The sequence below is a fragment of the Leuresthes tenuis genome, unplaced genomic scaffold, assembly GCF_036924035.1.
Source record: "Leuresthes tenuis unplaced genomic scaffold, fLeuTen1.0.hap1 SCAF_22, whole genome shotgun sequence".
Taxonomy (NCBI): domain Eukaryota; kingdom Metazoa; phylum Chordata; class Actinopteri; order Atheriniformes; family Atherinopsidae; genus Leuresthes; species Leuresthes tenuis.
Window position 1 is genome coordinate 16073152 of NW_027325376.1, and position 17510 is coordinate 16090661.

General features: G+C 42.3%; 1 protein-coding gene across 1 annotated transcript; it reads right to left on the reverse strand.

Annotated features, from left to right (window-relative positions):
- Positions 1 to 7623: 7623 nt before the first annotated feature.
- lpcat4 (lysophosphatidylcholine acyltransferase 4) lies at positions 7624 to 15983 on the reverse strand. Its single transcript, XM_072376099.1, has 13 exons — positions 15718 to 15983; positions 14299 to 14662; positions 12901 to 13013; positions 12480 to 12540; positions 12132 to 12190; positions 10718 to 10752; positions 10059 to 10113; positions 9688 to 9770; positions 9060 to 9185; positions 8809 to 8965; positions 8456 to 8548; positions 8139 to 8274; positions 7624 to 7823 (listed from the first exon to the last, which is right to left on the reverse strand). Exons 1-13 carry the CDS (start codon positions 15805 to 15807, stop codon positions 7639 to 7641), a joined length of 1557 nt encoding a protein of 518 aa, XP_072232200.1. The 5' UTR covers positions 15808 to 15983; the 3' UTR covers positions 7624 to 7638.
- Positions 15984 to 17510: the final 1527 nt, after the last annotated feature.

The window sequence follows — 17510 nt, forward strand, 5'->3', positions numbered from 1 at the left end:
ATATCCGGTTCAGTACACATGCCACTCAGCACTGTGGGAAATTGAGTTTAATTAGCAAGAGTACATAATTCACTATCAAACGTTATCAAAAGTATGTCATATTATTTTTGTTTATCATATTTATCTTTCAACCTCAAGTTTGTTTTATCAGAGCAAATACATATGAGAGTTTTATGCTGCATCGTTTAAAAAAAAACACCGGTTTGTCGTCAATATCAAATAACTGTGAGCACACATGAGAATAAACTTCAAGTCACTTAAAAAAAAACATAAAAAATAGTAGATACACCATTTAAAAAAAAAAAGAAAAGGAAAACGATCAAAACATAATTTCAAATTATGTAAATGCAAATTAATGAGAAGTTTGGAATGTTCGTGTGTAAAGCCTCAAGTTTGAAAAAAAACCTGAATTGTGTTTATTTTTGTCTTGAACTGTGATGACAGCACACATGTTACAGCATTAGCTTAAGAATAATTATCACTAACAAGAAAGGTAAGCCAATGAGAATTAATTAATCAAACTGAGATATGTGTCATTTGTACAACTGTGTCATTAAGTAATCTAAAAAGAACTGTAATTTAGCATCAACTTCCTGTACAGGCACATTGAGTCACTACTAACACAGAATAAGCCCTAAAGTTTGTTCTGCAGTAGTGTTATTAAGTGTGTACAATTAAAAAAAATTCAAACAGGAAAACAATTGTTTGTCTGTGTTAATGCACAGCAAGTATACTCAGTATCTTGTCATTTATGGAACTGATATATTCAGTCCTTTATGTAAAGTGATTATGCTAAATACCGTATGAATAATTTATGATCTAACTATTAATTGCTGTGGCTGAAAGCTCACATGCAAGGCCCAGTCTATTTCAAGAACTACGCGATAGATTCAGTAACAACAGGTATCCATTTGCTTTTATCACCAAGTGGTTTGTTAGTTCTGTATTCTGTTATTTGGAGGTGAAGTTGAATAAAGCTTTCTCCAAAGAATCACTGACACCAATTCAGCACTGCCCACCTTTTCGGGTTCAAGCGTCCTCAGATGTGTTCTTTTCCACAATCTTAGGCAGATAAGCTTCACTGTAAGTCACCAGACTGAAACAGAAAATCTCACAGCTAATGGGAAAACCACAGTATATTGAAATACTCAGAAACACTGCTAGGCGTATTTGAAATTAGGCTCAGCGCGTGCTTTTCACCAGACGAGTGGATGCTCACATTTTGGATGGAAGTTGGAAATGAAAAATCACTGATATGCATCTTGTATTTCATTTGGATTTTCCCTTTCCTCTGACAGCTACATGCAACAGACCCACAGAGCTGAGTGATGGATCCAGTGTTGGCCTCTCTGCCTGAAATCATCCTAGATGACAGAGCTGATTATTCTCAGCCAGGAGCCCTACGCTGCCCTCATTTCTCGCCACTGTTTTCCGCTGGCAGATGCGCTCCAGAGGAAGGTCTAGATAATCACAAACATGTCCCTCAAGTGAGCTATGAAATCTTCGAAAGTGAAATGTTCTGTCCTTTGGGGCTTCATCAGACAAAAATGGCTCACCCTGCATCGCTGAAGTCGCCCACAGTTGCAGAAATGCTCAGAAACCGACTGTGTTGTGATCAAATGGACCTCCCCATTCAAGCCCAGCAGAGCCCCCTCTGCCTAGATTTCCTGCCAGCTGTCTGTCCGTCTCTACATGGCTTCCACACCACATCGCCTCCTGGTGCTGGTGTCCAACCTGGACTGCCATCACTCCTGTGTTGCCCATGTTCTCCTCATGACTCCAGCTGGATGAATATGAGTCCTCTTTCCTCTTCGCCTTGTCCAAGGTTTTGTTGGTGTCCCTGTATGCTGGCCCCCATCAGCAGCCCATCAGATGTCTGCTCCTGTCCATATTTACCTCCTTACCCTTGGCTCCTCAAGCCTGATCTTCATCCCAGCTGGTGCTTGTGCCCGCAGGCGGTTCCTGTCCATCAGACCTGCAGTCCAACTCTGTAAGGGATCAATGCCACTTTTGATAGCCCTGCGTTTTTTTATTTTTTAATTGGTGAATCCTTGATATAGTACTGAGTCCAACTGTGTAATTTTGACCACAGGGTTTCGAGGACAAGAGACAGCATGCAGTTGAATGGAAATGTAATGCTGGAGTCAGAGACAATCAGAGAGGAGGTCAAGACGCAAGGTTAGAGATGAAAACTTTACAAAAAATGCAGCCATACATTACTATGTAAAAGCATTAAGCCACCCCTCACTTCTTTATGTTTCCCTCTCATCTTTTAAAGCGGTCTTGAGCAATAGTTCTGCAAGATTTCTGAAGGTCTTTTCAAGGTTTTGGTCCGGACATTGGCTGATTTTTCACACATTTTCAATCCAGTCTGACCATGTTCTATGGGAATGTGCTTTTTTTGTTTGCCCTGTTCATTTTATAATCCACTTTACACCGAACCATGAAACATTCAAGCATAGAAATGCACCTAATGTAAGGGATGAGAGAGGGATTGTGTCTGCATACGACCAAGCAAGGAACCAATTTTAAATGACATCTTTGTTACTCGAAGCCTGAAGACTTCTTAAATAAATGACAAGAAAGCTTTTCTAAGAGGGTTCGGGGGGTGTCTGATGCTGTCTGTCCTTCATCACAGGAGAACAACAGAGAACTGTCACACCCGGAGTGCACAAATTCCAAGAAAACCACCCAGAACTCCTCACATTTGAGGCCTTCGAGGACTACAAGACGATAATGAACTCGCTCTGTCCCAAGGTTTCCAAGTCTAGCCAGTAGAAACCATCAGATTTACCTTTAGACTGTCAGAAATGACGTCTTTCCTGATTTGTAAATTGGTGTTTGTTGCGTAAAACTAACTGGCCATCATCTGTTTCCCGCTGTCACTCAGATTCGAGGAAAAGACGAGTGTGACGTTAGGGAGAAAGGAGAAACAGGAAACTGCTCATTTCTGGAGTACCTGGATGAGTTGTGCAGTGATGAGGACTTCATCACAGACGTAGGTTTTCAGTACCATTGGCATGCGGCGGTTTTCTGCTCTAACAGCTCATTTTCAGTGAAGAGTGTTAAGAAAAGGATTTCTGGGTAAAAGTGGACAGCGTATGATTAAATCTCCCCAAAAAATTGGGGCAATAAATCTTTTATCTCTGTAACCTTGCCATTCCTTGTCTAAATACTCAAAGGATATCCTGGCTCTGGGAAACGTTACCAAGCGAAGACACATTTTAGATGTTATTTTCTTCGATTTGTTTCCCCACAAACATGGCATGGCAATACCACCACAGAGCCTTGCGTTTGGACTTGTTGCTGATATTATCTCGATTGTCCTTTTTTGTCTTTGCTCTGGAACACCCCATGTCTATTTCTTGTTAAGAAAAAAGATAAATAATACCGATTGGTGTGTCCACAATACACCTCTCCTTTGTGTGACGGTCCATCTCAGATGCCTCCTAGTCCAGAGAAGTTAACGGCACCTTTGGACAAGTTTTTTTTTTTTTTACCTTTTGCCCGTGCAGTTATATCAACCCTTGTTGAATGGTTTTTGGTGGAACGACATCTGAGGGATTAAAGAGCCTTGCACCCTTGCCCTTTACTCAGTGAAATTCCTCCAGAATACTTGAATCAATTAGTAATATTTCATCCTGTAGAAGAAGAAATAATGATTAATGATAATAAAGTGAAATGATGAGAGTAGTGCAAAATACTGTATAAATAATGGGATTTATGGGCTTGCTAACTATGACTCAGGCAGCCAAATGTCTTGTCATATAATTAGTGACGACATGCCATTGTTGGTTAACTAACTCGAGATGCAGTGTTAATAAGTGTTGTAAGTGATCATGTTTCAGTTGACACTGTACTGTTGGCAGATGTTAGACCCTCTGTTAATCGTTTCCTTTTCATCATTAAAAGTAATAATCCTTTTGTACACCTTCACATGCTTATGGCTACATATTCTGTCCCTAAATGGAGACATTTTACCAAGTGTGTACTATTTCAGTGCCCTGCATATAGTACACACTTGGAAAAATGTCTCCATTTAGTGTGTATCATATAAGTGTAACGCAGGACTTTATTTTCCTCAATGTCCACGTGACTCAAATCCACCACATCTCTTTGTGTCAGGTGGAGTCGATCCTGAACACTGACCAGCTGAACTCCCTCCTCTCTTCAGACCAGGACACCACTGATATGTTTGACCTGGGGCAACAACAGCAGGAGGTAACACGTTTTTAAGCGCCGTAAATGTCCAGCCGTTGTGTGTTTCTAGCCTGTTGCATTGCAGTGTGCACCGCAGCACTCGGAACATTAAATGAAGTGAAAGGAAGTGATTTCCGACACCAGTGCCAATTTTCCTCTGAGCTGTCGTGGAGAATAGTATCAGATAGTGGTGCAGTGTTCTGCTCAAGTAAAAGCGTGCAGTTGCGATCCACTACCTGCACAAAAAGTCATCTATTTTTTTCCAGCTCTTTGTTTTATCGTTTCTGTTGGATGACAGCATGCCATAAGACTGTCCCCTTGTCTCATTTCCCAATTCGCACGTTCTTGATTCCTCTCGTGGACTCCTATGCTCGCCCCTTAGAGCCCTCCAACCAAAGGTATCCTTTAAAACGGAGCCTTTTCCATTTGGTACCTCCACACGGTTGCAATCTGAACTGGCTGCATGGTAAATTACCAGGAATACATTGCAGACTGACACTGCAAGTGTGTTTTGATACTTTAGGGACTGTGCAAGTGAGCCTCCACCGTCTCATTCCGTTTTAAAATTAGACATTTATATGAGCCAGCAAAAACTGTTGTAGCCAGCATGCATTAATCGATTTGGCTCTTCCATCCTGTCATCTGACCTAAACTCCCCTGACAGTATCACATTTTGGCAGTCTGAATGAAAGCTTCCTCCTCTTGCAAACACAACCTTGAGGGTGACTGGGAGGGATGAATGCAGGCTTCTCTGAGTCAATAATACAGACCCAACCCATTCGTGGCATTTTTACTGTTGCAGGTGTGCGATATGTGTCATTTGTAATGGTTACAAAAGACTGCGTGCATTGGGAATTATGTGGAATTTATTTTGTTGCGATTTTATTTTGCTGTAACCGTGACAGCAACAGTTACGTCCAGAACAAATATCCCAACTGGTACAATAAAGTTTATCATACTGCATCTTATCTTACATCTATCCTATCGCACCATAAATGATAGCTTTGCCTCCGTCTGATAATGATTAAAGCCACAGCTGAGGTAGAAGGATCTAAACACGATGATCGGCAAAAGAATTGTTGCATTGTTGGAGGGTTGTTAGAACTGTGTGGATGAGAACATGAAGGCAGTGTTCTGATAAAGAGATCCCAGTCACAGTCAGTCCTCTGCTTTCTTATTCCAATGTTATCTGCAGGAAATTCTTGCCATTTTTATTTGATCCCCTGGCGTTTCAAGTCTGTGGTGAAACTTTAAATCAATTCTCACTCATCTTCCTCTTTTCCTACAGACAACCCTGAGAGAGAACTTAGACCTACTTTCTGTCAACAACAGACCCGTCGCCGTGGAGACGTCAACTTCACACGGCGACAGAACACGCCAGCACCCAGTTTTGGATCCTCTGAGCATAAAGACTGAACCAAACCACACAGGACAAACATCACCAGAAAAGGTGGGCCCAAAGGAAGCCCGGAAAACACAGACTCCCCCCCTGCCATCACATCCTCAAGAGGAATCCACTGAAGCTACACCTGAGGGTCACATATTTCTACCAGATGAAGAACACGACAGCCCAGCTTTACTTAACAACTGCTCCTTTCTCACGGACAACAGTTTTACTTCTTACTCAACCCAAACCGAGAATATCTCAGACTCGGTTGCTGAAACATCAAAACTACCCCTATTGGAAGTTATTGCACGCTCTGGCATTACTGCCAACGTCAGGACACAAGCGCAAAGTGAAACCGAGAGACCATGTGGGGAAAATCTGGAGACTGGAACAAGAGAGACGCAACAGCAGAAAAGCAGGGCAGAAACCTGGTCAACAAAGGTTTCCCAAAAGGAGGTGGACAATAAAGACGAGACGAAACCTCAGAGGCTGCCCAGCCAAGGTGAAAAAGAAGTAGAAAAGTACTCTGTGGTAGCAGCAGAGGAGACGAAACTAACTGAAAAGAACTTAGCAAAAACAGTTGAATTCTCCCCAAAGAGGGAATCGGGTAAAAAACAGAGAAAGTACACGAGAAGAAGACAATTATTTAAAGGAGAGGAGGACGACTGTAAAGAGCAGAGCTCGGGAACAGCAGAGAAAGAGGAACACAAAGAGCTTACCGGAGAGATGCATAAATTACAGGTGCATGCTGGGAATCCCCTCAATTTCTGCACAGAAATGGGGCCAAATGAGACTTGTTCATCTAAGACTCAAGGAAAGGAGAGACCAGAGGAGGGGAGTCAAACATCTGGATTTGTGAGGAGAAGAACTAGGAGAATAGCTGCAGAGGAAAGAGTACAGACAACTCCCACGACTAGGGGGCAAATCAAATGCTCTGAGACGAAGCCCTCACCCAAGAGAGAACTGGACATAACCCTGAAGGTAAACACAAGTGAGCCACAGTCGCTGCCACCTGCAAGTCCAACAAAAAGAAGCAGAACAATAAGAAATGAAAAGATTGCAGGCAAGGCCAAGAGTCCCGGAAAGAGGGGTCGTGCTGCTCAGACCAAGGCAAAAAAAGAATCATTAAGGGGTGCGAAAAATGGTCCGAAAGCTCCAAGAGAGGCACCACTGGAAGACAGGCGTGAGGCAAAGCATCCCACCACAAGGCTGAGGGCACAGTCTGCCATTAGATCCCCCCACTCTGCTCCCAGGGTCGAGCCAACAGACCCCACAACACAGCACTGCAGTCCTGGGAAAAAGAAAAACTTTGGACGTAAAGTCTAGAATTTCAACAAAGGCAGAGGAAGAAGCCAAAAGAGGAAAACTTCTAAAAAAAGGAGGAAAAAAAGGCAATTAGGGATAGAACAAAAAAAAAGAAAAAAAAGCAGACTACATCAGGGGCAACGGGAGCGCATGGATCCAGAGTTTGTGCTATTTCACACAAAGACATGAGAGTGGGTAGAAGAAATAAAAACATACCTTAATTAAAAGAATTCAGTTTATTGTCAACAAAAATTCAAAGTCAACAAAAATGAAAGAATTATTCATTTTCATAAAATCCATTTTTGGATTTACAGTATTTAGTTTCTTTCACTCACACACACACACACACACATCTGTCCCATCACAAAAAGTCAGCATACATGAGAAATTTAATAAATAACATTTATAATAGCAAAAGTAACTTAATAGCTCTGAAACAACAAGTGACAAAGATTTATTTTGAGTAATTAAAAGAGGCTCACTGGTAAACATACACACGAGGAGCTGGTCACACACACACACACACACACACTTACTTTCACTCTCAAGACATATTTTGGCTTGTCAGCATTTGTGCAAATAATCCCAGACTTAAAAACATTGTCAGACAAAAAACAAAACATGTTTTAAAAAAAAAAAAAAAAAAAAGGTACAAAAACACAATTTTTCATCCATCACTCTGGTTCAAAGACGATCAGGGAAGGAAAGAAAAGACATGAGGCTTTTGCAGCGTAACCCAAACGGTTTCATTCAAACTTCTTGTTGCAGTGGAGGGATTCGTTGCCGTTGTGAGCGACTCCGTTGTTGTTCACAGCCTTCCCATTGGCCAGCGGAGTGAATGACATCCCAGAGCCCGCCTCCGTGGGCAGCAGGTACTCGTTCAACACTTTCTGATAGGTCGGGTGGGTCGTCAGCACTCGCAGCAGATTTTCTGTGGCCAAATGGTCCGTTAGTTTAGTGTCAACAGACAACAACACAACTGTGCCTTTAGAATAACCTCATTCCAACTGTCTCAGCTCTGTTCGGGGTTGTTGGGGTAGAATGTGCAAGTTCTGTGCCAATAATGAGACTATTTGGGGAGTATTTGACAGTTTTAGCTCTCGCTAAATGTTTTATCATGTGCTGGAGACAGCTGCCTGTCTGGAAGTAACCAAGCGGGCTGCTGGGGATGCAGCACCAAACTTACTGAGGGAAAAACTCCCACTGTTCCATCACCTCTTACACAGCAAAATGATCAGATGCTCACCTTCTGTAAGCGTGCCCTGACTGGAGGCCTCGGCGTAAAGTGCAGCAGTGTTGTGCTGAGAAACACCCAGCAGCGCCCCCATGAGGCCTGAGAGCTCCTTTGCACTCAGGCTGCCTCTGCCTTCTGTGTCAAACAACTGCAAAACAGAGACGGTGCAGTCAGAACAAAGAGAAGCCAGCAGCAGGTCTTTATCTTCTTTATAAGAAAACTATCTGCTGCAAACCAGTGCAAGATGACATCATCACACCGAATCAAAAAGTAGCTCTAGCATTTATTGCCAGTAGAACATCAATCCGCTGGATACAACGGGGACTTACAGGAAAAGCAGTGTGAAGAACTGACTTGAAGCTGGTGAATCCCGTAAGGGCCGAAATACTCAAACAGACCTGCCTGAGGTCCACGGTTTCATCCTGAAGATGGAGAGAAAAAAGTGTTTACACGCGACCAGAGATTTTCCTCTCACCTGGGCTCATTTCCAACTCATCAACAACAGAGGCCTTGAAGCCATTTCTGGAGTATCCGAGGCTTCCATTAAATTCTCTTTTTCCCCCCAAGAGAAGCCCAGAGGACCATCAGATCTCGTTTACAGAAATAGGTGCAGCGAAGTTGAAAAAAAATTAAATAAATCAAGCAGTTAATCTTAGATATAAACACACAGAAGTGAGCATACCTTGGAGTATAGGCCACAGATACGGATGGCTGTTTGTTTATCCGTCAATGCCAGAAAAGAGGCGAGCTCCTCCACGCTGGCCTTCGAGCACTGAGCACCTGAGCGGCACCTGTCAATCATTCTGTCCAGTGCTACTTCTACCTCATGCGTTCCCAGACTGAGAGACAAAGAAAGAAAGTGACACTCGTTAAAGTCAAACAGCATTTATGCAGATTTAGCCGAACTTAAAAGGATTTTTATTTATTTTTTACCCATTTTTGTGCAGCAGTGACAGCGTTTCCCTGGCAGGAGAGTCCAGAGGCAGGGAGAGACCGCCGAGTTTACGCACAGGAACTCGGCCCTCCATCACATAGTCTGTAGCTGGGACTCCTAAAGCCCTGAGAAACAGAACCCAATTACACAATGTTCATCACACAATGTGAACTATTCTGACAGCCATGGGTTCCACCGAATGTCCCCAAACCAGAGCGCGAAGGATTACACTTCCATGGAAAGGCCTCATGTCCTCCAAACTAAAATAGACCTGAAAACGCCAGTTGAAACACTTCTAAACGAAACAAGACTATTCCAAGCTGACCTTTTCTTCTCAAGAGGTTCCAAAGCAAAACAAACCAGTAAAATGTGGCTCATCTCTGCCATCTAGTGGCAGCCATGTGCAAGGACAGCACTGTCACAGCTCCAAGACAAGAGAGACATCTGGTAGAGAGGGGTGCATTCCACTAAACAAATGTTGTCTCTTCCGGTTTAAAATACCAGAATTTTATAAAAAAAAAAAAAGAAAGAAAAAGAAAAAAAAGCTACTGTTCAGCAGTGCTGGGAAGCCTCAACTCAAAATTACCGACTTTCTCCCGATAGCTTTCATAATACGACAAATCTTACTTGGCCATGAGCTTCTGAACGTTGTCGGCATACAGGTTGGGGTCGTTCTTCTCCTCCTGGGACGGGTTGTAAACTGGCAGGAACTGCAGCACAATTTAAAAAAAAAAAGAAGAAAAAGGACAGAAGGACAAAAAAAAAAGTCAACTTAAATAAAACTAATAAAATCATGAATAATCAAACACTCACTGCTCAGATTTATTCTCTTTTCTTAAAGCAAGGTTATTACAAGACAAGAAGTGGCAACCGCCCTGGCTAAGAGCCATCAGTTACACCTCTGCACACCCACACCATTACCGATTATAAAGATCTGTGATCACAGCTGTGCTGGAGGCGTAAAAAGGATATTCTGTGAAATTAATCGTTAGTCTCACCTCAACAGTCATGTTGGTGTAGAACTGTGAAGTGGTGTGCCACAGGGCTTCTGTCCTGACGGGTAAAGAGATCACATTTCATTCAGCGACACTCCTGACGCAAACACTGTTGAAGATGTCCATTTCAAAAGGCCTCAAATCTAATCTCTCGGGTAGCTGTAGCTGACCGGCCAATCAGATTGCAGCACTGAAGACGTAAACCAGGCACACACAGTTTAAACAGGACCTCCGAAACATAAACACACAGTGGGCCTGGACTGACAGCGCTGTGATACATGAACTCCTTTATAACAAGATCAGATGAAGGAGTAGGAAATAAAATCACAATTCAAGACCTCCAAATAAGAGTTGGAGTCTCTAAAGTTCAATTTCTATCTGTCTTTATCTTAGGTTTTAACTAAGATGAATGTCCAAAACCAAAAAAAGACTCCATCTAACTACATTTCTGAATCATGACTGATATAAATGTAATAAGCAGCCTCTCAGACTCAGCTTTCACTTATCTTATGAGCACACAGTGCAGCTTAACAGAGTTGATATAAAAAGGAAAAAAAAGGAGGTTGGAATTCCTGGAAGCTCCAAGTTTACATTTCGCCCCGCTGGTGTCGCAACCAAGCGCTTCCACCTCGATGTCCGACAGATACAAGCCAAAGACTCACCAGCTTGTTCCTTTGTACGTCCAGCGAACGGTATCCTGAGGAAGAGCCATAAAAGCACTCGTCAAACAGTGGACACTTTGTAAGGATGGAAAGAAAAAAGCTTCGGCACAGACAGAGGGAGTGTTTTGTTTTTTTGTTTTTTACTGCACGCATCATTTCACTCACATTTCCCTCATTAAACACCCTGACAGGTATGCAAACTGTGGCCTGATCAAACATTACAGTTATGCCACATTACGCAACTACTGCCTGTTAAAATTGTAGGCACACACACTTAAAACAAAAGAAAGTACTGTATTACATCTCATTACCACCCCACCCCACTTTTTAGACTTAAGTCTTTGACAAAGATGACATAAAAATACCACAGAATGACTTATTTCGGTTCATTACGGGGCCGTGTTTCACTTAAAGCAGCACCTAGCTCAAACACGTACTCTATAAATAAACCTGACTGGACTCTTGGACATTTGGCCGATGGTTCTGTACAGTTACAGTGAAGATGAATTCCTGCCTGATCCACCTCAATATGCCCCACCAACAAAAAAGAAAAAAAATGGAGCGTGATGGTCTTAAAGCAAAGCATGCAGGCTAGAAATCTTATCCATTTGTCCCCCATTGGAGCCAGAAAACATCATCGTGTCGCATGCCATCAAAACCCGGTGAGAGCGAGGCGGCTGCCGCTAGAACAGGTGTTGCAGCTGCTCTCCTCCTGCTGGAAACATCCTCTACGGGACAACTCGGCCTGGTTTGGCCGAAGGCTTCACTGACACAAGTAAAAGCCAGCACTGATAAGCCAAAAGCTGCTGATGGGAATTTGAAAAGGGTGGGGGAGATGTCACCAATTTGGCTGAGTTCATATCATGCACGTCTGACTCAGCAACCCACTGCATCAGCTATGGGCTGAGGACGGCAACTGGTGATGCATGATGGGACAAGAAAGTCCCGTCGCACTGGAACCGTACAAGTTTACTCTCAGCTCAGAACAGAAGAACTGGATTTCCTGCCAAATCCATCATTGTTCTATTTCAAACTGCTGAATCCCAGAGCTGGGTGTGACTGACTGCTATGCTTTTAATATATTAAAAACGGATGCCAAAAGAACAAAAATACTTTTAGAAAGTCAATTTTTCCAAGTTGTAAACCAATTTAAAATCTCAGAGTGACCATTAAGATTTTTTATGCAAATCAACCCCCATACACACACACACACACACACCCCTCTGCAGTCTATACTGTGTAGCCTTTCATGCGTTGTACAGCTCTTTAAGGAAAGCTGCTCATTTGCCTGATCAACACTTAATCGTTTTTATGTCATCTGTGTCTGAGAGGGCCTCCCTTAACAAAAGGAAAAAAAAAAAGCAGCTGGAAGCAGCCATGAAGGAAACCCGACCACCCCACCGATTCCACTCACCAACTCATTTGGGTAATGCAACAGAACTGGTTGGACGGGGACTCCGGCGAGGAAGGCACCTGATAACAGAGGAGTGGAGACTGAGCGGAGAGACCGGAATGACCAAGAGAAATATCTCAGAGGAGGGAGTAGTGAGACACGAGGTTGCAACACAACAAGCTGCAACGCCCTTCTGCCTCTTGTGCCACTCATTCCAACACGATTTGTACAAACATCACCTGAACAGCATGTTCCGTCTTAGTCATTAAGGAAATAAAAACAGACCGGATAAACTGCTCTGATTTGCAAGAGCAACGCATGGTCAGTTTTTTCTTTTTCTACACGTTCTCCTGCACGCGTTTTACTCACCAGGCTTGAATTTGAGGAGACCGCGGCCATTAGTTGTAGTTCCCTCAGGAAACATCAGCATCTAGACAGGAGACATCAAATGTCAGCGTGCGAGTTAAGCCTCGTGTTCGCTCCCACGGAGCCACGCACCGTTAAACAGGTGATGTTTACTGTCACTAACGAACATTTTCTAGCAGAACAAGTTCCCATCACAGAGTTTATCTATCCTGATCAGCTGCTTGTTTGTTCCAAAGCAGCGACTTTTATCAAGTCATCCCAGGCAGCAAAAATGCTCTTAAAATGAGTTTTCCTGTAAGAGTTGCCCTGGTTCGTCTTTCTGAGGCCCCTTTGATCGTTTCAAAGTCTTGATATCTTAGCATTAATCAATGCTAAGATAATCGATAATCAATCAAACTTCAGTCTGTGAGCATCGAGCTCTCACCTGAGGCCAGTAGCCTTCAGAGGTCAGCCTCTCATTGAGCTGAGCGACGGCCTTTCTCCTCGACTCTGGATCCTTCCTGCTCACGAGCACAGCCTGGTTAAACTCCAGCAGAGCTGAAACGCAGTTAAAGAAAAACAAAACAACATAAAAACAAGAACAAAACCAGAGAATGGGTCCAAAATAATCAAGAAAAAAAAAAAAAGGGAGGAAGCCAATGGAGTGAGTCACTTGTTGATCTTTGGACTTCCTTTCATGACTTTTTTTTGGGTTTAATCTTCCCATCTATTCTAAATAATACTCCCATTTACACGAGTATTTGGGTGGAGAACTCTGGGTGAGATTTCTTATCACTAGCACTAAAAGCATCATTTAATATGAAAGCAGCAAACAAGGAATGAATTATTGACCCGCTCCTGCTGCTCTGCAGCTGTCAAAGAAGTTGTGGGTGAGGCAATAAGCAGAGAATAATGATAATAAAAATAAAAAAAAACACGCCAATGCTCACTCAAAGCCAAATCCAACAGTCTCCTTTCCATTCCTGAGCCATTTATACGGACACAAACGACCTGAACTTAACAGAACTCGTTACCCGCTTTGGAAATTAGCTTTTTTTTAAAAAAAAACAAAAAAAAAACAACAAAACAAAACACATTTTTCTGCTCTGAGAGCCATCTCACATCTCAAAGCTCTCCTCTGTGTCCGACAGAAGAGGCTTCAGAAGCAGCCTCATGAAAAGCAGGTAAAGCAAGTTTTGAAAGTCCATAATATGCACAGAATTCGGGTAAAAGGACAAAAACTAAAAGAAAACGACAATCTGTGATATTTTAACACTCAACACGACTTCAACAACGTTTAGACTGAAGTTCTTAGAGTGTGTGGACCCCCCTTAGCTTTTACTCCACTGAATAACGCCCTTGGTTTGGTTGAAAGGATTTCACAAAGACAGATCAGATTGGAGTCCATATAGGTCAAATCTTACGGAATTACAGGGACTTACGGACCATTTGGGGGCTCCAATTGAGGTTTTGGGTCGAGTTAGGGTCGCTGCTCTAATGCAACAGTCTAAAATAACACTTAAAGAAAGGCAGTTCTCACAATGTGGAATGTCAAAAAAAAAAAATCAGAGAAACCCTTTATACCAAGTGTTTAGTTTGTCCCTCATGGGCTACTATAGTAACATACTGCTGCAACAAGGTTGAGGACTAAGAAGGGAGACTTGTGGCAACTTCTGATGCAAGCTACTTATTGTCATGACCACTATACCGCATTTCTGATGGTCCTGAATGAAATATGCAACTTCCACCAATTCAAAACAGAGAAACCAACCAGAAGCGGAGTCGAGCTTAGCGTTTTTCCTCGTTTTAACTTGCTGAAGTCCACTGAGCTACAGCCGCTTACCTCCTATGACAGGCAAGCTGGTGTTCTCCGAACGCGACACCACCGTCGCCAGCTGGGTCATACACAGAACCAGCATGTCCAGGAAGCCGCTGTGGGGCGCCACCACCAGAACCGGCGCCTCCTTCAGGCCGGCCCTGCGACCTTTGACCCTCACCCACAGGAAACCCAGGGAGAAGAACACGGCTCGGCTCAGAAACAGGATGATCGGGTGGAAAAACCAACGCCTCCAGCCCGTGACGGGTCGGGAGCGCTCCTCCGCAGAAAGGCCCGCCAATCGCAGTCGGGCAAGAGGCCATATGATGAGGAAGATCAAAGCTGCCAGAGTGATGCGTAGAGGGAAGAGGACGGTGCCCAGGATGAGTCCCTACAGCATCAGGGGGGGAGAAAAGACAGTTTTACACATCTGGACAGATGAACGGGGCTAAAAAAACAAAAACAAAACAAACAAACCCAAAACTTAAATACTGTTCTAAATCAACATCTAAGCGTCTTTATAGGGCATTGATTTTTTTTGGGGCGATTTTAAAAACTCCCCATTTCCAAAACTGCAATACAAACTTAACTCGGCATCATATGGCAGCACCTTCACATGCACAAACCATCCGCTGTTGCCGAGCCTCACCAATATGCCCAAACATGTGACGCAATCCGGCGGCACGTTATCAGTTACGTCTGCTTCGCCAAAGACCTTTATGACTCACCTAGTTTGCTTAGAGTCAGAAAGGAGTGTAAAAGCCTCTGTGTTCTTTAAGGCGATATTGAATTTAAAGCTTGTGTGTGTGTGTGTGTGTGGCCCTGGAGTGCATAAAAAGGGACAACTCAACTAAGAAGTAGCATGAAATATCAGAGAACACAAGAACAGTCTGAAAAAGTACTGTATCATACAAGCATGTAGGATACAATGTTTTTTTTTAAATTTTTTTACTACTAATACAAGTACTGTGTCATATCAGTTTAATGTAAACATTTAAGTACAAGAAATAACTATTATTGGGTGAAAACAAACCTCAGAAAAGAAGATAAAAGAAATAAAACATGGTTTATGAGGATTTTATGTTTTCTAAAGTGTTTTTTGCAATAAAAAAAAAAATATATATATATATTATCACTAATTTTTCTATTTCTTTTGTGCCACTTCTGAAATAAGACACACACACACAAAAATTATGAAGCAAATTAGACTGTTGACTGTTGTGTCTCATTTAAACTTCATCTGTGCCACTTCAGAAGTTGGGAGCCCGCTTTGAGGGAAAAAAATACAAAAAATACAGTGAACACCTGCAACCAAACCACAGCCCAATTAGTTCCAGGTGCCTGAATGAAAGGGGTTCCGTCTCCTTCACAAAAACAGGCGTGAATGTATATCAAGAGCTTTCAGTGGCTGTGTTGTCAATGGAAAGCAAAGAATTTAAATGTTACCCTTATCCTCTGGGCCGTTGTCAGCTTTATCTCGTGGATAAACGGATGTGGATACTCTTGCGTTGCCGAGAGTGAGTCGTGTGTCTCCATAGCTACAACAGCAAAAAAAAAATAAATGAAAAAAAAATTGTCGAGTAGACTTAAAACGTTTTAAATGGTGAAAACAACCAAAAAAAACCTCCTCCGTCACTGAAGGAGGCGAATAAACTTTTTAAAAACTGCGAAACAGGTGTTGCCTCGTCGAAAACAGCTTCGCGCGCAGTTAATTAAAAAATAAATCTGAAAGTTAGCCTTAAAAAAAAAAAGGAAAAACAGCTAAAAACAAAGTTGTTTCCTTTTCCCCCCACACATGACGACGCGCAATGGACAGACTTGACGCCAAAAAGTTCATCCTCTCCTCGGTCTTGTAGCCTTCCATCACCTGTCCCGCCCCCTTCACGGCGCGTCAGACCGGCCCACAGCCACTCAGCGTCGGGTCAGGCGAGTCGAACCGGTCCCGAAACTCAAATGTGGGGACAAGGTGTAGAAGCTCGTTGCTGCCAGAAAACTAGAAATTGATTGTGGCGTATCATAATAATAATAATAAAAATAAATAAATGAAAAAAAATCATGATAAAAAATAATAGATTGACAAAATAACAGAGACACTTGAACATGCAGTGAATATCAAAATTGTTCTCATGTTTGATATGTATATGTACCTTATTTGGGCACTTAAGTATCTGCATTTTGAAACAGCTTGTATTTTTTAGTCAGTTTTATTTATAACATTCCTCTTTTTTATTTAATGGGACAAAGTCTTACAAGCTAATTCAACAGATGTACCAGACAAGCTATTATATTGAGGAAAGTAGCAAATGGACAATAGTTTCTATATATCTATCAACCTCTATCTGCTGTGAACTTTTCTTGCTGAAGCTGTTAAAACATTCACATACACAAATATTTTAGATTTGGGCCCTTTTCTAGCTGCCTGGTAGCAGAAGTTTGTAATATTATGATGCAAGTCCTTAAATTTCCGTGGTTTTCTACTTTCATATTCATTGATTTATTTATTTTTAAATGCGTTTGACTGTATCTTGCCTAAGGACTACGGAGATCAGTGATCAAACCACCCATCTTCTTCTTGGTTGGCAGCCACTTTTTCTTTTGTGTGTGACTACTTTAAAAGCATATAGTCTGTAGAAGGTAGAGCATCTTCAAAAATGACCAAATGATTTCTCTGACGGAGTTAGGAAAACTTTTAAAGAGTATGGTTGTCTAAGGCAAAGAGGAACACACACAGTTAAACATACTGTATGGTGTCTGGGACGTGTAATGAAAGAAAAAAAACTGATCCATCAGATAAAAAACACTGACTTTGACTGGAACTGTTTATTTAAAGTCCACCTCTCATACTTTGTGACAGCGACACGGACTCGACGCGACTCATCCGTCAAGTTTCGCCTCTGCTCTGACAGCTATTGTTCTCCAAGGGTGTCGCTGCTGAAACCAACCTCCCATTGTGGCTTAAAAGCAACTCACCTTATACAACATTAAGAGGTAGAACAAGAAACAAGAAACGGTCGAGGAATGCCCGACCGTTCCCACACTTAGGTTCTATTGAGCTAAATTTCCATTTCCACATTGTTTTAACAATCAATATAAATCACAAAAAAATACTTTCTGGTGGAAATACTTTTGAACCGTATCGAGGGATAAAGTTAAAAACATGGATCCCATTGTTGTATTTGTGTCCAAACTTGAATGTATTAACATATATACACGCATTCATAGCAGGAGAATCTGAGACT